At 59.6% G+C, this 19,230-nt stretch overlaps 1 protein-coding gene across 1 annotated transcript in view; it reads left to right on the forward strand.

The window, feature by feature from the left end:
• SHANK3 (SH3 and multiple ankyrin repeat domains 3) overlaps window positions 1–18,848 on the forward strand; it is a 153,583-nt gene extending 134,735 nt beyond the window's left edge. The window contains exons 23-24 of the mRNA XM_041401084.1: window positions 1–2,214; window positions 17,156–18,848. The exon at window positions 1–2,214 is cut by the window's left edge and continues 160 nt beyond it. Coding sequence (XP_041257018.1) covers window positions 1–2,214; window positions 17,156–17,702 — 2,761 coding nt within the window. The 3' untranslated portion in view covers window positions 17,703–18,848. The remainder of the gene's footprint in view (window positions 2,215–17,155) is intronic.
• The last annotated feature ends 382 nt before the right edge of the window (window positions 18,849–19,230 follow it).

The raw sequence follows: 19,230 nt of genomic DNA on the forward strand, positions 1-19,230 counted from the left end.
CCCTCCCCCGCCCCCCTCCCCCTATTACTTCGACACCGGCCCCCCTCCGTCCTTCTCGCCGCCGCCGCCGCCGGGCCGGGCCTACGACACCATCAGGTCCAGCTTTAAGCCGGGCTTGGAAGCCAAACTGCACGGGCTGCCGCAGGTGCTGAGCGCGGCCGAGATGTACGACCAGGCCAGGGGCTCCATGCCCTACCCCGAGCGGCAGAAGAGGGCCCGCTCCATGATAATCCTCCAGGATTCCTCCCACCTCCCCGTGGAACCCACCGAGATCCCGCGGCCCGGCCCGGCGGTGACGCCTCCGGAGAAGCTCAAGAGGAAGGGCCGGGTCATCGACAACCCCTACGCCAACATGGGCCAGTTCAACGTGAGCCTCTTCGCCCCCACCAAGCCGCAGAGGAAGAAGAGCCCCCTGGTCAAGCAGCTCCAGGTGGAGGACGCCCAGGAACGGGCGGCCTTGGCCATCACCGGCGGCTACTCCTCCCGGGAGCCGTCCCCCACGCGCCGGAGCCACCGCCTGGACTACCAGCACCACCCCGGCATCGCTCAGGTGGAAGCCGCCGGCCTCCCCTTCGCCACCGCCATCGCCGCCGGCGTCATGAAGGACCGGGACCGGCGGCTGGACGAGAGGAGGAAATCCACGGTGTTCCTGTCGGTGGGAGCCATCGAGGGGCCGGCGCCGGGCGGCAGCGAGATGCCGTCGCTGCAGCAGTCGCGCTCCATCGATGAGCGGCTCCTGGGCAGCCGGGATGTCCTCCTGCCATCCCCCGTGTCAGCTTTAAAGCCATTAATCAGCAGCTCCTCCTCGACCTTCATCCACCCCCTGACGGGAAAGCCCCTGGATCCCAACTCGCCCCTGGCGCTGGCGCTGGCCGCAAGGGAACGGGCGCTGTCCACTCAAGTCCCATCCCGGTCGCCCACCCCGATCCACAGCCCCGACTCGGACAGAGCCGCGCCCCTGTTTGTGGACATCCAAACCAAAGAACCGGACAGGGGGGACTTGGAGAGCTTGGTGTCCCCCGCCTACTCCCCCGGAGGGAAGGCGGTGATGGCGGCCGACGCCGGCGCTCTGACCCCCACCAAGAGCCCCTGGGGGACTCCGACCACCCTGCGGAAGGAGCCCGAGGTGCGAGCGGAGACGCCGGGCAAGGAGGAGAAGAAACCCGAGGACAAGAAGTCCATGATCATCAGCATCGTGGACACGTCGCAGCAGAAGACCGCCGGCCTCATCATGGTCCACGCCACCAGTAATGGTCAAGACGAGATAGGCCTGGAGATCAAAGAGGAGAGCCCGGCCGTGCCCGAGGTCTGCGCCGAGCCGGCCGAGTCCCCCAAGGCCGAGCCCCAGCCCAGCCCCGTGGGGAAGCCGCCGGCCAGCCCGGCCTCGGAGAAGGCGCTGGGCCAGGGCAGCTCGGAGGAGGAGGTGGAGCCCTACACGGTGACCCTCCCGCCGGCCCAGCTGTCCTCCAGCGACGAGGAGACCCGCGAGGAGCTGGCCAAGATCGGGCTGGTGCCGCCCCCGGACGAATTCGCCAACGGGGTGCTGGTGACCACCCCCGGCACCCCCGTGAGCCACCTGGCCGCGCCCGGCGCGCCGTCCCTGCCAGCGGCAGCAGTAGCACCTTCTCCCCCCGGCGCGACACCCTCAGGGAAGCCCTCGGAAGCCCCCGCGGCCCCGGAGTCGGCGGCGGACTCGGGAGTGGAAGAGGTGGACACCAGGAGCTCCAGCGACCACCACCTGGAGACCACGAGCACCATCTCCACGGTCTCCAGCATGTCCACGCTGTCCTCGGAGAGCGGCGAGCCCACCGACACCTACACGTCCTTCGCCGACGGCCAAACTTTTCTACTCGAGAAGCCACCAGTGCCTCCAAAGCCCAAACTCAAGTCCCAGCTCAGCAAGGGGCCGGTTACTTTCAGGGACCCACTTTTGAAGCAGTCTTCGGACAGCGAGCTCATCTCCCAGCACCACGCGGCCACGCTGGCGGCCACCAGCGCGGCCCGGCCACGCTACCTCTTTCAGAGAAGGTCCAAGCTATGGGGGGACCCCATGGAGAGCAGGCCCGGCCACGGGGCCGAAGAGGACAAACCAACTGTGATCAGCGAGCTGAGCTCCCGCCTCCAGCAGCTCAACAAGGACACGCGCTCCTTGGGCGAGGAACCGGCCGGCTCCGCCCTGGATCCCGGCAAGAAGTCGCCGGTGGTGGCCGCACGGTAAGAGCCGGGCGTGGCCGGGGCGGGGCCGGGGCGGGTGGCGCTGCTGAGGAGCCGGATGTGGCTTTGAGGGACGTCGCGGAGCTTTGGGAGCTCGGTGGAGGGGCCGGAATGTCCGTGGGAGTTGTGGGATGGGCTCCCGGCGCGCCGTGGCTGTGGCTGCTCCCCTCGCTCCGCCCTTCCCGCTGCTCCGTGTCCTCCCCTCCCCGTGGTGACAATGGCGATGCTGTGGTGACAGTGGCGATGGTGAGGTGACAGTGGTGATGCCGTGGAGACAATGACGATGTGACAATGACAATGCTGTGGTGACAATGACAATGTGGTGACAAGGGGGACGCTGTGGTGACAATGACGATGCCGTGGTGACAATGATGATGCCGTGGTGACAATGACGATGCCATGATGACAATGCTGTGGTGACAGTGATGATGTCGTGACAGTGACAATGCTGTGGTGACAATGATGATGTCATGGCGACGATGCTGTGGTGACAGTGATGATGTCGTGACAGTGACAATGCTGTGGTGACCATGACGATACCGTGGTGACAATGACGCTGCCGTGGTGACAATGCTGTGGTGACAATGACGACATTGTGGTGGCAGTGATGATGCCGTGGTGGCAATGCTGTGGTGACAGTGACGATGTGGTGACAATGACGATGCCATGGTGACAATGCTGTGGTGACAATGACGGCACTGTGGTGGCAATGACGATGTTGTGGTGATGATGACAATGCTGTGGTGCCAATGCTATGGTGACGATGACGATGTGGTGACAATGACGATCCCATGGTGATAATGCTGTGGTGACAATGACAACGCTGAGGTGACAATGCTGTGGTGGCAATGTCGAGTCCTGGCTCACCCCCTCCGTGTTCTCTCCTGGCCAAGCACCAAGGATGGATTTTTCCAGGGCTTTTCCATTTCTGAGGATCCCCAGGTGTTGTCCCACTCAGGAGGTGACAAAGGTGGCCCGTGGCACACCCCGGATGGGACATGGTGGCACCAATGCCACCCTGGTTCTGCCTCACCCACCCGACCCTAAAAGGATTCCAAACCTTCCACATCGGAGCCCAAACCCTTAAAAAGTTTGGGAATATTAAATCCCAGCAGGAAGTGACCCAAAATTCCGAGTCTTGTCCTGCCCTTTCAGGCACGGCCCCACAGAGCCGCCATGGGCCGGTGTCACCCGGTGTCACCTGGTGTCACCTGTGGGTGCCAGGGCTCAGCGAGGTGCCAGGAGCTCTGGATCAGGGGCAGCCCTTCCCATGGGAAAAGCTTTTCCAACCAAACCAAAACCATCCCGGCCACGGCTGATCCCGGCACGTGGCGCTGGTGCAGGAGGTGACATTCCAGGCGGTGGCCTTGGGGACAAAGTGTCCTGGAGCATGCCGGGGTCACTGTGGCCTGTCCCAGCAGATCCAAACTGGGAATACTGGGAGGAGATCCAGGGATGTCTCCCTGCCCCAGGGTGTCATTCCCTACGGAGCCAGGTGTCACCCGAGGTCCCCTCCCTCATCCCGAGCCGAGGCCGTTCGGGGATCCTCTGGAATTGAGGCTGTGCCCATCTCCAGCAGTGCCGGAATTTTGGGAATTCTGGGCTTTTACAAGCCCTTTTACCAGGATGCCACGCTGGTTTGGGATTCCCTGCTGGGAATCCTCTGGCTCCCGGTGCCATCGGAACGTCCCTTTCCATGTCCCCATCCCTTCCATCCGTGTCCATCCAATCTCCTGGTTTTCCCCCGGAGCAATTTCACCGATTTCAAGGATCAGCCCTTCTCCATCCTCTCTTCCTGCCTTCCCTGCAATCCCTGCAATTCCCAGGGCTCCATGCCCTGCTCATCCAGCCCCCGGAGCCTCCTGTTTTCCCGCACATCCCATCCTTGCCCCCTGCCGGAATCCGGCCCTTCCAGCCATCCCGCAGAGTCCCACATTCCCGGTTTTTTCCCTTTTGGGAAAGTCATGGCCTTTCATCTCCCGAGTTTTGGGATGTCAAAGGCTTGAAACATTTCCCGGGAAGCCGGTGGGGAATGGAATTTTTAATGATGGCAGCCACTCTCCTGCATTGTCCGAGTTCTCCTGGTTTTTTATGGAATTGCTGTGAACTCAGGGAATAATGGGAGCAGAGTTAGGTAAGAGGAGGTGACCCAGTTTCAGGTGACACTTCCCTTCTCTGGAATTGTCCAGAGAAGGGAAGTGTCACCTGAATGTCCCTCAGGAGCGGCCTGGAATACCGCAGGGATGGGGACAGGGCGGTGGCCTGGAATTCTGCAGGGATGGGGACACTGAGGTGACCTGGAGTTCCAAATGGGAACTCCGAGGTGTCCTGAATACCCACAAGGATGGGACCCTGGAATTCTGCAGGGTTGGGGGCACTGAGGTGACCTGGAGTCCCCAGAAGGACACGGAGGGGTCTTGGAATTCCACAAGGAACAGGGACGCTGAGGTGACCTGGAGTTCCACAGGGATGGGGACAGGGAGGTGGCCTGGAGTCCCCAAAGGGGATGATAAGGTGTCCTGGAATCTGGGAATGGGGACACTGAGGTGGCCTGGAGTTCCAGAGGGACAGGGACACCGATGTTCCCATACCTGATGCCCCCCAGCCCTTCCAGCAGCTCTGGATCCATGGGATGGGTGGAGCGGCTGCCACTCAGGAATCATCCCGGAATTCCTCCCTCCCCACATTCATCCTGAATTCCCAGCAATTCCATGCAAGCTCAGGGAATTCCCTGCTCCCGAGCAGTCCCCGGTGCCTTTCCCTGACCGATCCCTGTGGGAATGCTCCCTGGGAACCCCGGGAAGCCCCGATCCATGGCTTGTTCCCGAGCTCTAACTGCGGCTCTGTCTCCCCCCAAGCCGGGCGTCCACGGAAGGACCTTTGAGCCGAGGGACTGGGAAAGAGCCCAAGGAATTCTGACACTGGGAACGTCAGGTCACAGTTCAGGCCACTGATGGTGACAATCCCGGGACCAGGGACGCCCGGGACGGTGACAATGGCAGCGGAGCAAGGGGACAACTCCCTTCATCCGTGGTGGCCCTTGGTGGCCGTGTCCAAGAGCAGCTTCCTCGTGTTTAATCCAAAACCCTGGAATTGTTGAGGTTGGAAAATCCCTCTGATCCCACCGGGTCCAACTATTCCCAGCACTGCCCCGTGTCCCCAAGTGCCACATCCGCACGGCTTTTTAATCCCACCGGGAATTGGGGTTCCACCCCTTCCCTGGGCATCCCATTCCAGCGCTTCATCAACTTCTCGGGAAGGAATTTTCCCAAAAGTCCAACTTCACCTCGTGGTGATCCCCTCTTGATCCCCGCCCCGGCTGGAATTCCTGTCCGGGATTCCTGGAGCGGTGGCGGGATCCTGGAAAAGCCCGGGATCCTGGGAAAACCCCGCTGAGCCACGGGAGAGGCTGGGGATGTGCCGGAGCCGCTCCCGCTGCCGGGAGCCGCGCGAGGCCGAGCGCGTTCCGCGTGTGACATCCGTGTCCCCAATAAAGCTGACGGTGACCGTGACAGGTGTGTGTGTGTCATTGGGGACACGGCCATTCCCGGCATTTTGGGAGCCACATTCCATGCCCCGAGCCAGCTCCGGCTCTGGATTCACGGCTCCAGCGCTCCAGGCGGCATTCCCGCAAAATTGCCGCAACATTCCCGTCCCGTGTCCCCGCCCAGCCCTGCCAGGCTCCCGCCATCCATAATCCCAATTGGATCCATCTTCCCAACCTCTGGGACTCACCAGGAGCATCCCAAACATCCCAAAAAGCTTTTGTCTTCTCCAACCGATTGATCACGGTTTAATTCCCAGGAATTTGGGATGTGGAGGGCCCAGGATTTGTCCAGGTCGTTCCCAGCTAGAGCTTTGTATTTTCCTCTGGAATTTGGAAGGAGGCTCCAAGTCCAGAACTGTGGGAGCTTTGCCCATCCCAAGGGTTTTTCCAGTTAAATCCCAGCCACGGATTTCCCAGAGTTTTCCTTGGCATTGATAAATCTCCAAGGCAGATTCCAGGAGAGTTCCAAGGTTTTGGGGCTCCGGAGCCAGGCCAGGGGGAGCTTTTCCAAAGGGACCTGGCTCCTGGGGACTTCCAGGAACATCCCATTGGTCCCAGTTGGGGGCTCTGGATCGAAGCTCAGGGAAGCTTTGCCAAGGACTCCCAATAATTCCCCAGGAGAATCCCAAATGTCCCAGTTTGTGGCTCTGGATCCGAGCTCAAGGGAGCTTTTCCACCGGGCTCTGGGGGCTTCCAGGAACATCCCAAATGTCCCAGTTTGGGTCTCTGGATCTGAGCTCAAGGGAGCTTTTCCAACGGGCTCTGGGGACTACCGGGAACATCCCAAATGTCCTATTTTGAGGCTCTGGATCCAGATTCGGGGGAACTTTTCCAAGGGATTCTGGGGACTTCCAGGAGGATCCCAAATATCCCAGTTTGGGGCTCTAAGTGAGGCAGGGCTTTGCCAAAGGGTCCTGGTTTCCAGTGATTCCCAGGAGCATCCCAAGTGTCCCAGTCTGGAGCTCTGGATCTGAGCTCAGAGATTTTCCAAGGACTTCTGGCTCCTCAGAGCTTCCAGGAACATCCCAAATGTCCCGTTTTGGGGCTCTGGATCCAGATTTGGGGGAGCTTTTTCAAGGAGTTGTGGCCCCTGGGGACTTCCAGGAGCATCCCAAGTGTCCCAGTTTGGAGCTCTGGATCTGACGGAAACTTTTCCAAGGGTTTTTTTGTGTGTCTTTGCTCGTGCCTTTGTTTCTCTTTAACCCCAAAAAGGCTCCTGGGAAGCGGAATTCGAGCTTCCAAAGGGAGCGTTTCCGGTGCTGCTCTGCAATTCCATGAATTCCTTTGTATTCCCACAGATCTGAGGGAGAAGGAGAAGAAACTTGAGCCCTTTGGGGTTTTAGTTCCTTTTAGGGTAAAACTGCCTCTTTTTCTCTGATCCTAAATGAATTCCGTGTCCTGGAAATGGTGTCACACCCCAGCAAAAGCTTGGGAAAACACCCCCTGTTTCCTTGTAGGCCTGGGGGCTTTCCTGGGGAAATTCCCCCGGGAAGCAGGGATTTGGGATGAAAATTGAGCAAATTGGCTGTGGGGAGGGAAGGAGAAGGGGGATTGGGATCGCTGAGCGAGGGAGGGTGGGAATAGAGGGGGTTTGTGTGGCACGGAGGGGTAGGGATGAGGTGGCCACTTCTGGAGAGGAGGTGGCCAAGGGTAGGGAGGAGGAGGGGGCCAGGATTGGGAAGAGGTGACAAGGATTGGGAAGGAGGTGAGAAGGATTGGGAAGGAGTGGCCAGGATTGGGAAGGAGGTGAGAAGGATTGGGAAGGAGTGGCCAGGATTGGGAAGGAGGTGAGAAGGATTGGGAAGGAGGTGGCCAAGTTGGGGTAGGAAGTGACCAGGATTTAGGAGGAGGAGGTGGCCAGGATTGGGAAGGAGGTGGCCAAGTTTGGGAATGAAGTGGCCAGGATTGATTGGGATGGAGATGAGCAGGGTTGGGATGGAGATGACCAGGATTAGGACAGAGATGACCAGGATTGGGAATGAGGTGACCAGGATTGGGAATGAGGTGGCCAGGGCTGGGATGGAGGTGGCCAGGATTGGGAATGAGGTGACCAGGACTGGGAATGAGGTGGCCAGGGTTAGGATGGAGGTGGCCACCCTGCTGATGGCCACAACCCCTCTGTTCTCCACCCTGCCTCCCACAGGGCTCCATGGATTCCACTTCCCATGGGAAGAGGCTTCTCCAGGGGTCCCCAGGCACAGTGGGATCCCCTGGATCCCCTCCCCTCCGGGTTTCCATGGAATTTCCCCAGGTTCTCGAAGGCTGGGGACCTTCCCCACCAGCAGAGCCTCGGGACAGCTCAGGGAGGTTGAGCCATGGAAAACCAGGAATTCTGGGGGGCTGCACTGAGAGGACCCTTCCAGCCCTTGATCCCAGATGATCCCGGGGTGCCGCGGGATCTGGGAAGGGTTTGGTGCCTACAAGGAGACAGGGTCCCAGCACGTGTCCTGTCCCGGTGTCACCGTGTCCCCGCGTCACCGCTCCGCTGGCTTCTCCCATCCCAGCATCACCCATCACCCTCATCCCAAGGAAACGGGCTTTTTGGGAAGTCTGGGAAGGGCAGTGAGGGGTGCCTGGAGCTCCACGGGATGAGCTCCAGGTCCTGAAGGAGCCTCCGAGTGGCCAGAGTGGAAGTGTCCCCATGTTCCCATCAAACTGGGGTTCGTTACCTTTTCCTTGAGGTGGGAATCACGGAAAAGGGGTTTTTCCTTGGAGAAATCCAGAGGGATCCGTTCCAGGAGTAGTTCAGGGAAGGAGGGAGCTCCGGATGTTCTGCAGGATCTCTCACGGGAAGAGATTGGCTTGGGAAGGCCCAGGGGCAACACTGGAGGAATTGGGAATTTTCCTATGGATTTCCAGCCCGGAATTCCCTTTTCCTGCCAGGATCAGAGAAGGAAAAAGGGAATTTTAGTTACAACATCCCTGACCCTGCCAGAGCTCCCTGCTGGAGCTCCCTGGATGCCGGGATTGCTCCGGATTGTCCCTGCTCCAGGACAGGCCAGGACAGAACTCACGGATAAATCCCAATCCCAAAACCGCTCCGGACAAATCCCAGCTGGAGCCTGAGACCCCCTTGGGTCTCCTCCCCATCCCTGCTCCAGCCTGGGATATTTTTCCCAAGGGATAACCACTCATCCTTCCCAAAAATTCCCAAATCCACGTTCCCAAACGTTCCCAGACTCTGCTCCAATGGCAGCTCCCAACTTTTGGCATTCCCGAGGTGTCCCCGCTCCCGGCACAGCTCCGGCATTTCCTGCCTGTTCCACTGCAGAAAGAGTTAAAACTGGGAATAATCCAGGGGTTTTGGGGCCGCCATTCCAAACCTGGAAGCTCCTGGTCCTTATCCAGGTGGGATGAGGCCATTCCCTCCTTCCCAGCAGCACAGCCCAGCGATCCCGGGGAACTTCCACAGGTTATTCCCTCTGGGAATCCCCGGGAACATCCCGTGGCCTTTGGGGGTGGCCAATGGCACCGTCACTGTCACCAGCCCCGGGGGGACATGGAAAAACTTGGGAATTTTGTGTCGGCTGCTCGGTGTTGTTTTGGCTGTGGGGCATTTTTCTCATGCATTTGTTGTTTCCTTCCTTTCCCAAATCCCTGCCTTGCCCAAATCCCTCTTTCCGATGTCCCTGCCTTTCCCAAATCCCCCTCCTTCCCAAATCCCTGCCTTTCCCACATTCCTCTTTCCCAAAACCCTGCATTTCCCTGCCTTTCCCAAATCCCTCTTTCCGATGTCCCTGCCTTTCCCATCTGCCTTTCCCAAATTCCTCTTTCCCATTTCCCTGCCTTTCCCAAATCCCCCTCCTTCCCAAATCCCTGCCTTTCCCACATTCCTCTTTCCCAAAACCCTGCATTTCCCTGCCTTTCCCAAATCCCTCCATTTCCCATTTCCCTGTCTTTACCAAATTCCTCTCTTTCACAAATCCCCGTTCTTTCCCAAATCCCTCTCCTTCCCAAATCCCTGCGTTTCCCATTTGCCTTTCCCAAATTCCTCTTTCCCATTTCCCTGCCTTTCCCATTTGCCCGCCTTACCCAAATCCCTGCCTTTCCCAAATCCCTCTCCTTCCCAAATCCCCACATTTCCCATTTCCCTTACCTTCCCAATTTCCTCTTTCCCGTTTCCCTACCTTTCCCAATTTCCTCTCTTTCCCATTTCCCTGCTCCTTCCCAAATCCTTGCCCTTCCTAAATCCCTGCATTTCCCAAATCCCTGCATTTCCCAAATCCCTGCTCCTTTCCCAAATCCCTCCCCCCGTTCCCTCTTTTCCCAGCCCTCCCAGCAGCTCTGTCGCTGTCCAACCCTCCAGGCTTTGGCTGAATCCTTGCAATTCCCACCGCCCCATTCCCGGCAGGCCACGCCCTCACCCGTCCCCCGGGAACCATCCCGATCTGCCCCCAATTCCCATTCCTCCATTCCCCCATTCCCAATCCCCCACCCCGTCCCCAAACCCAGCTGGGGGTCTCCACTCAGGGAACACCAAGGCCGGATCGATTCCCGCGGTTCTCCCGGCCCCGAATCCCTCGGGATCGACGTCCGGTGGCTTCTTTTCCGTGTGGCGCTTCCCGGACCGGAGCTAACATTTCTCTCATTGCCTCTTTTCCTGCTTCCATGTGCATGTCCCGCTGCTCTGTCCTAGATCCGCCTCTGGCCTCCGGAGGGTGGGCGAGTTGTGTAAGTGAGCACGTTCCCATTCCATAGCTCCATCCCACCGGGAATGTCCCATTCCTCACCTGTCTCTTCCCTTCCCCGCCGCGGCCCCGCTCCCGCCGGTGTTCCCGAGGTTTTGGGAGGCTCCCGGAGGGAGCGGCGCCGGCTGCGGGATGTGCGCGTCCCTCGGGAGCATGGCCCTGTCCCTGTGCTGTGGTGGCGTGTCCGGCTCTTCCCGCTGGTGTTCCTGCTGAGGAAATTCCCGTCGGGATCCCGGGGCGTTGGGGCCGTGGGGTGGGAGATCCCAGAGCGGCTCGGTCCTCCGGGAAGAGTGGGAGAGACAGCAGGAAGGATCCCAGAAAAGGTGGGGGAGATTCCAAGAAAGGTGGGAAAGACCCCACAAGGATGGAAAAGATCCCAGGAAAGGAGGGAATGACACCAGGAAAGGTGGGAAAAGAAAAGGACACCAGGAAAGGTGGGAGAGACCCCAAAAAAAGTGGGAAAGAATCCCAGGAAAGGTGGGAAAACACCAGGAATGGTGGGAAAAGACCACATGAAGTGTAGGGAAGAACACCAGGAAGGGTGAGAAAGGATCCCAGGAAGGGTGGGAGAGGTCTCAAGGATGTTGGAAGAGACTCCAAGAAAAGTGGGAGAGATCCCAGATAAAGTAGGGAGAGACCCCAGGAAAGGTGGGAAAAGGATCCCAGGAAAGGTGGGAGAGATTCCGAGAAAAGTGGAAAACACCCCAGAAGGATGGAAAAGATCCCGGGAAGGGAGGGAAGAACAGAAAAGGTGGGAGAGACCCCCAAGAAAAGTGGGAAAGGATCTCAGGAAAGGTGGGAAAACACCAGGAAAGGTGGGAAAAGAAAAGGACACCAGGAAAGGTGGGAGAGACCCCAGGAAAAGTGGGAAAGGATCCCAGAAAAGACATCAGGAAAGGCAGGAGAAGCCCAGGAAGGGTGAGAGACATCCCAGGAAGGGTGGGAGGGAATTCAGGAAGGGTGGAAAAGATCCCAGGAAGGGGGAAAGGACCCCAGGAAAAGTGGGAAAGACCCCAGGAATGGTGGGAGAGATTCTGGGGAAGGTGGAGAAGACCCTGGGAAGGACGCTGGGAAGGGGGGCAGAGCATCCCCATTCCAATACCAGCAAACCATGGATGCACCAGGATCCATCCGTGGTTCCCCAGGGTGGGGGGTGTCCCAGGTCCCCCTCTGGAGCAAAAAATTCCATGAGACAGAGGAGGGAGCTCCTGGGATCCTGCTCCATCCCAATCCCCCTGGGAAGTCACCCGAGGCCACAGCAGGAAAACTGGGATCCAGGGATTCCCCTTCTGCCAGCAATGATTCCAGGATATCCCAGTGGCTTCCAGGAGCTCGGGAAGCAGCACCAGGATCCCGGGAAAAGCTGTTCCCACTGCAGCTCCCTTGGGCTGGAAGGGGCAACCCATGGGGTTGGGAGGGCCGGAGAATTCCCCCTGGGAATTTCCCAGCGTGCATGGCCGGCTCTGTGCTCCTGGTTGTGCTTCCTCCGTGTTGTCCCCGTGTCCCGTCCTCGTGTCCCGTTCCGTGTGCGGAGCTCCGGCTCCATCCGTGTCCCGGCTCCCGGAGCCGTTCCCGGTTGATTTTTCCTTGTCCTTTTCTGCCAAGCGCTGAATTCCCGAGGCCGCCGCCCCGTCCCGGGAGAGCGGCGCCGGATCCCGACGCTCCGGGAATGCCGGGGGCCGAGTTCCCGCTTTCCCGACGGCTGCTGGATGCCATTCCCGGGGATTTGCTCTGCTCCCGGGTGGGGCGGAGGCGTGGGGTGCTCGGAAGCTCCCGGCCCGCTCCGGATCTTTCCGGGAACACCCGGAGCGGGGTCGTTCCCGAGGCTCCTCTTGGCCGTGGGGGGCTCATCCCATCGGATCCAGCCGTGGATTCATTCCCTCAATCCTGGCACCGGTGTCACGGAAATTTGGGATATCTCAGGGACACCAGGGGGGAACTGTCCCCTGTGTTGGCACTGGGGGCACTTGGATCATCCTATGGATCATTCTGGGGTTTATTCCAGGACTCATCCCGAGATTCCTCCCTAGGCTCGTCCCAGGGCTCATCCCAAGGTTTATCCCAAGATTCCTTCCAGTGCTCTTCCCTGGGCTCATCCCAAGATTCCTTCCAGTGCTCTTCCCTGGGCTCATCCCAAGATTCCTCCCAGGGCTCATCCCAAGGTTTATCCCAAGATTCCTCCCAGGGCTCATCCTGGGGCTCATCCCAGGATTCCTCCCAGGCTCATCCCAAAGTTCATCCCAGGGCTCATCCTGAGGTTTATCCCAAGACTCCTCCCAGGGCTCTTCCCTGGGCTCATCCCAAGGTTCATCCCGAGGTTCCTCCCAGGGCTCTTCCCTGGGCTCATCCCAAGGTTCATCCCGAGGTTCCTCCCAGGGCTCTTCCCTGGGCTCATCCCAAGGTTCATCCCGAGGTTCCTCCCAGGGCTCTTCCCTGGGGGGATTTGCTCTGCTCCCGGGTGGGGCGGAGGCGTGGGGTGCTCGGAAGCTCCCGGCCCGCTCCGGATCTTTCCGGGAACACCCGGAGCGGGGTCGTTCCCGAGGCTCCTCTTGGCCGTGGGGGGCTCATCCCATCGGATCCAGCCGTGGATTCATTCCCTCAATCCTGGCACCGGTGTCACGGAAATTTGGGATATCTCAGGGACACCAGGGGGGAACTGTCCCCTGTGTTGGCACTGGGGGCACTTGGATCATCCTATGGATCATTCTGGGGTTTATTCCAGGACTCATCCCGAGATTCCTCCCTAGGCTCGTCCCAGGGCTCATCCCAAGGTTTATCCCAAGATTCCTTCCAGTGCTCTTCCCTGGGCTCATCCCAAGATTCCTTCCAGTGCTCTTCCCTGGGCTCATCCCAAGATTCCTCCCAGGGCTCATCCCAAGGTTTATCCCAAGATTCGTCCCAGGGCTCATCCCAAGGTTTATCCCAAGATTCCTTCCAGTGCTCTTCCCTGGGCTCATCCCAAGATTCCTCCCAGGGCTCATCCCAAGGTTTATCCCAAGATTCCTCCCAGGGCTCATCCTGGGGCTCATCCCAGGATTCCTCCCAGGCTCATCCCAAAGCTCATCCCAGGGCTCATCCTGGGGCTCATCCCAGGATTCCTCCCAGGCTCATCCCAAAGTTCATCCCAGGGCTCATCCTGAGGTTTATCCCAAGACTCCTCCCAGGGCTCTTCCCTGGGCTCATCCCAAGGTTCATCCCGAGGTTCCTCCCAGGGCTCTTCCCTGGGATCATCCCACAGCTGCCAGGTTCAGGACAGCAGGAATTCCGTGTCCTGCTCCCGGATCCTTTGGGATGGCCACGTCCCATCCACCGGAGTGACCGGGATCAGGAAAACTTCGGACAGTGTTTGATCCTTGCCTGGAATCCCTACCCAGCTCCCAGTATCCCTGCCTGGTTCCCAATATCCCTGCCCAGCTCCCAGTATCCCTGCCTGGTTCCCAGTATCCCTGCCCAGTTCCCAGAATCCCTGTCCAGTTCCCAGGAAAAGCCAGGGGTAGGATTAGGGTTAGGACTGGGATCGGGATCAGGGTTGGGATTGGGGTCAGGATCAGAGTTAGAGTTGGGACCAGGGCCTGGATCAAGGTTAGGATTAGGATTGGGATCGGGATCCAGATCAGGGTTAGGATCACCTGTGAATTGGGATCAGGATTAGGGTCAAGTTTAGGATCAGGGTTAAAGTTAGGGTCAGGTTTAGGATTAGGACCAGGATCAAAATCAGGATCAGGGTTGAGGTTAATTCAGAGTCAGGGCTGGGGTCAGGGTTAGGATCAGGGTTGGGATCAGGGCTGGGATCAGGGTCAGGGTTGGGATCAGGGTTAGGATCAGGGTTAGGATCAGGGTCAGGGTCAGGATCAGGGTTAGGATCAGGGTCAGGGTTAGGATCAGGGTAAAGATCAGGGTTGGGATCAGGGTCAGGGTTAGGATCAGGGTTGGGATCAGGGTTAGGATCAGGGTCAGGGTTGGGATCAGGGTTAGGATCGGGGTTAGGATCAGGGTTGGGATCAGGGTTAGGATCAGGGTCACGGTTGGGATCAGGGTTAGGATCAGGGTCACGGTTGGGATCAGGGTTAGGATCGGGGTTAGGATCGGGGTTAGGATCGAGGTTAGGATCAGGATCAGGGTCAGGGTTGGGATCAGGGTTAGGATCGGGGTTAGGATCAGGATCAAGATCAGGGTTGGGATCAGTGTCAGGGTCAGGGGTGGGATCAGGGTCAGATTCAGGGCTAAAATCAGAGTCAGCATCAGGGTCCGGGTTAGGACTGGGATTAGGGACAGAGTCAAGGCTGGGATCAGGGTCAGATTCAGGGCTAAGATCAGAGTCAGCATCAGGGTCCGGGTTAGGACTGGGATTAGGGACAGAGTCAAGGCTGGGATCAGGTTTGCACTTGGGATCAGGGTCCACATTAGGATCGGGATTAAGGACAGAGTCAAGGCTGGGATCAGGTTCAGGTCGGGATCAAGATCAGGGTTAGGATAAGATCAGAGTCAGCATCAGGGTCCGGGTTAGGACTGGGATTAGGGACAGAGTCAAGGCTGGGATCAGGTTTGCAGTCAGCATCAGGGTCCGGGTTAGGACTGGGATTAGGGACAGAGTCAAGGCTGGGATCAGGTTTGCACTTGGGATCAGGGTCCACATTAGGATCGGGATTAAGGACAGAGTCAAGGCTGGGATCAGGTTTGCACTTGGGATCAGGGTCCAGGTTAGGATCGGGATTAAGGACAGAGTCAAGGCTGGGATCAGGGTCAGGTCGGGATCAAGATCAGGGTTAGGATTAGGGTTAGGCTCAGGGTCAGGGCTATGTTTGGGATCAGCATTGGAGGAAGGTCCATCAAAAGGAAGGAAGATCCATAGGATCCATTGGAAGGAAGATCTCGGGAAGATCCCTAGGAAGGTTGGGAAAAGGTCCTTGGGAATGTTGGAAAAGCCTCCACTGGAATGTTGGGGAAAACCCCACGGGAAGGTCGGAGGAGATCTGTGGGAGGTCACAGAAAGATCCGTGAGGATGTCAGGAAATGTCCATAGGAAAGTCGGGAAGATCCATTGGGAGCTTGGATGGAAGATCCGTAGGAAGATTGGGAAAATGTCCATAGGAAGACTGGAAGAGGATTTGGAAGAAGATCCGTAGGAAGGCTGGGAACAGGTCCACACCAAGGCTGGGGCGTGGTCACAGCCCCGTTGGAAGCTGCAATGGGAATTGTGGGAGACAATTCCAAGGGTCTGAGAGCCACCACGGAACACTGGAGCAGCCTCACCAAGGAGCAGGGAACGATCCAAACGATCCAGGAATGATCCAAACGATCCAGGAGTGATCCAAACTATCCAGGAGTGATTCCAGCCATCCCAGGAGTGATCCAAATGATCCCAGCCATGCCAGGAACGATCCAAACAATCCCAGCAGTGATCCCAGCCATCCCAGGAACAATTCCAGAGATCTCGGGAACAATCCAGATTATCCCAGGAACAATCCGAATAATTGCAGGAAAGATCCCAGCGATCCCAGGAACGATCCAAATGATCCCAGGACATCCAGCTTTTCCCTGTCAGAGCTTCCCGAAGGTGATTCCTTCTCTGCTGTGCCAAGGAAGCAGAAAAACGGGAATTATCGGGAATTATCGTCCTGTGGATCTTCAGCCACGTTCAGCTCATCCCTCTGGAGCCATGGATTTATGGGATCCTTGGAGCTCATCAGCATTCCCAAAACCAGGAGGTGGCAATGGAGGCAGTGGTGGATCCCAGCAGCGTTCCAGAGTGTCCCGGTTTTCCAGGAGGGAGCTGGGATGGGAGGCCGAGCGGGGAAACTGAGGCACCGGGATGCAGGAAGTTTAGGGGACAGTTCTGAGGACAAGAGGAGTGGCAGGGATGGGATGGGATGGGATGGGATCCCAAATCCCCTGCAGTGCCACCCTGCCATGGCAGGGACACTCCCACCATCCCAGGCTGCTCCAGCCCCAGTGTCCAGCCTGGCCTTGGACACTGCCAGGGATGCAGGGGCAGCCCCAGCTGCTCTGGCAATTCCAGCCCAGCCAGGAATTCCTCATGGCCAAGATCCCATCCATGGCTGCCCTCTGGCACTGGGAGCCATTCCCTGTGTCCTGTCCATCCCTTGTCCCCAGTCCCTCTGCAGCTCTCCTGGAGCCCCTGCAGGCCCTGGAATGTGCTGGAAGCTCTCCCTGGATCCTTCCCTTCTCCAGGAGAACATTCCCAGCTCTCCCAGCCTCTCCAGAGCAGAGGACTCTGATTTTCTGGGATTCATCCAGGTGTCAGATCCCTTTCCTTTCCCACTCCCTGTCCCTCCCGCGGGGACCACGGCAGGATGGGGACAATGCCAAGGGGACAGCAGCGCCTTGAGGAGCTTTGTCCCCATCCAAGATTCCCGCGGTGGCACAGCCAGGGGGTCCCACATGTCCCAGCGCCAAGGGGACACCGGCCCGGCCACCCCTGGGCTGCTCACGCCACCTTGGCCACCCGGTGACCGTCACCAGGGGTGTCCAGAGGGTGCCCCCATCCCGGGAAAACGCCGGAAGGTTCCCTCTTATCCCAGCTGTTCTCCGCTGGGTCGCTCCCATTCCATGTGGGATCAACGGACGGGGCGGGACGAGGGGCAAGGTCCTGGTCCCCAGGGCTGGGGACACTTGGGGGGGTTCCCAGACCTGGCCTCACCCCTTCCCTCTCCTCTCTTTTCTCGTCTCCCCGCTCTCTCCGCAGACTTTTCAGTAGTTTAGGAGAGCTCAGCACCATTTCCCAGCGCAGCTCCGGCACCACCTTCACCGTGCGGCCCGGCAGCCGCTACCCCGTCACCCGCCGCACGCCCAGCCCCGTCAAACCCGCGGCGCTGGAGCGGCCCGAGCCCCTCAGCACCGTCCGGCCCTACGGCCTGACCCCCCCCACCATCCTCAAATCCTCCAGCCTCTCCATCCCCCACGAGCCCAAGGAAGTTCGCTTCGTGGTCCGCAGCGTCAGCGCCCGCAGCCGCTCGCCGTCGCCGTCGCCGTCGCCGTCGCCGGGGCTGCACACGCTGCACCCGCCGCGGCCCTTCATGCAGAAGCCGCTGCACCTGTGGAACAAGTACGACGTGGGGGACTGGCTGGAGAGCATCAACCTGGTGGAGCACCGGGACAAGTTCGAGGACCACGAGATCGAGGGCACGCACCTGCCCGCCCTGACCAAGGAGGACTTCGTGGAGTTGGGGGTGACCCGCGTGGGGCACCGCATGAACATCGAGCGGGCGCTCAAGCAGCTGGTGGACAGCTGACCGCTGTCCCGAGCCGCCGTGGGAAGGGCGGGGCGGCATTCCCAAGCCAAGAAAACCCACTCGGATCCTCCTGCTCCTTCTCCGAGCGCTGCACTGAGGGTGCGGGGCCGCCCCCCTCCCCCCCCCGGCTCCCGCGCCGCCCCCGGCCCAGGAATGTTGCATGAAATTCCTCCTCGTTCCCGTTCTCCCGGAGAGTCTGGCCCGGACAGCGCTCCGCCCCGGCGGTGGCACTGGGGACACCCGGGGGTGGCACCTCGGGGGGCGAGACGGCCTGGAGCCCCCCCGAGCCGCCGGGTGGCACCCCCCGGGTGGCCCCGCCAGGCTCAGAGGTGGCCCAAGACGCTGACGAGTCCCAGGTGTCCCTGCCGGGGGTGGCCCCCAGGCCCTGACACCCCCCGGTGTCCCTGGCAGGGTCAGAGGTGGCCCCAGGTCCTGACACCCCCCAGGTGTCCCCGACAGGGTCACAGTTGTCCCTGCCAGGCTTGGAGGTGGCCCAAGGTCCGGAACCCCCCCAGGTGTCCCTGCCAGGGGGTGGCACCAGGTCCTGGACCCCTCCAAGTGTCCCTGGCAGGGTCACAGTTGTCCCTGCCGGGGGTGGCCCCGGCTCCCCCCCAGGTGTCCCTGCCGGGGGGTGGCTCCAGGTCCTGAACCCCATCCAGGTGTCCCCGGGTGTCCCCCAGGTGTCCCTGCCAGGAGATGGCACCAGGTCCTGGACCCCTCCAAGTGTCCCTGGCAGGGTCAGAATTGTCCCTGCCGGGGGTGGCCCCGGGTGTCCCCCAGGTGTCCCCCAGGTGTCCCCCAGGTGTCCCCCAGGTGTCCCCGTCGGGCTCGGAGGCGGCGGCTCCAGCGGGGCCGATCCTGGCGGCGCTCCCGGAGAAAGGAAGGAAGGAAAGGAGGAAGGAAAGGAGAGAGGAAGCAAGGAAGGAAGGAAGGAAGGAAGGGCCGGGAAGGCTCCAGCCGCGGCCGTGCCACCCCGAGCCGTGCCAGGCCGTGCCAGAAGAGCCCCCCCCGCCAGGCGGACCCCCCCGGACTCTGCTGCCCCGGCCGGGTGAGAGGGAGCGAGGAGCGCATGGATCGAAGCATGTTTGGGAATGTCGGGAGGCTGGGGGTGGGGGGGGACGAATCCCGCAGCAAAAAAAAAAAACAGAAAAAAAAACAAAAAAAAAAAAAAAAAAAAACGCTTTGGCAACGTTTAGAGGGGAGGGGGCGGGGGGTGGGAAAGGTTTGATTTCCTCTGGGCTTGGGGTCTTGTTTTTTCCAACGGGGGGAAAAGCGTTGATGGGAAATTATTTAATCTCCGTGCATTTATCTAGAGAGCAGCTGATAAGCCCCACGAGATAACGAATTACAGGATCCTCCCCCACACCCCCCCCTTTGATTTCCTCTGGGCTTGGGGTCTTGTTTTTTCCAACGGGGGGAAAAGCGTTGATGGGAAATTATTTAATCTCCGTGCATTTATCTAGAGAGCAGCTGATAAGCCCCACGAGATAACGAATTACAGGATCCTCCCCCACACCCCCCCCTTCCG

Source organism: Onychostruthus taczanowskii, unplaced genomic scaffold, assembly GCF_017590055.1.
Source record: "Onychostruthus taczanowskii isolate IOZ18803 unplaced genomic scaffold, ASM1759005v1 scaffold184, whole genome shotgun sequence".
Classification (NCBI taxonomy): domain Eukaryota; kingdom Metazoa; phylum Chordata; class Aves; order Passeriformes; family Passeridae; genus Onychostruthus; species Onychostruthus taczanowskii.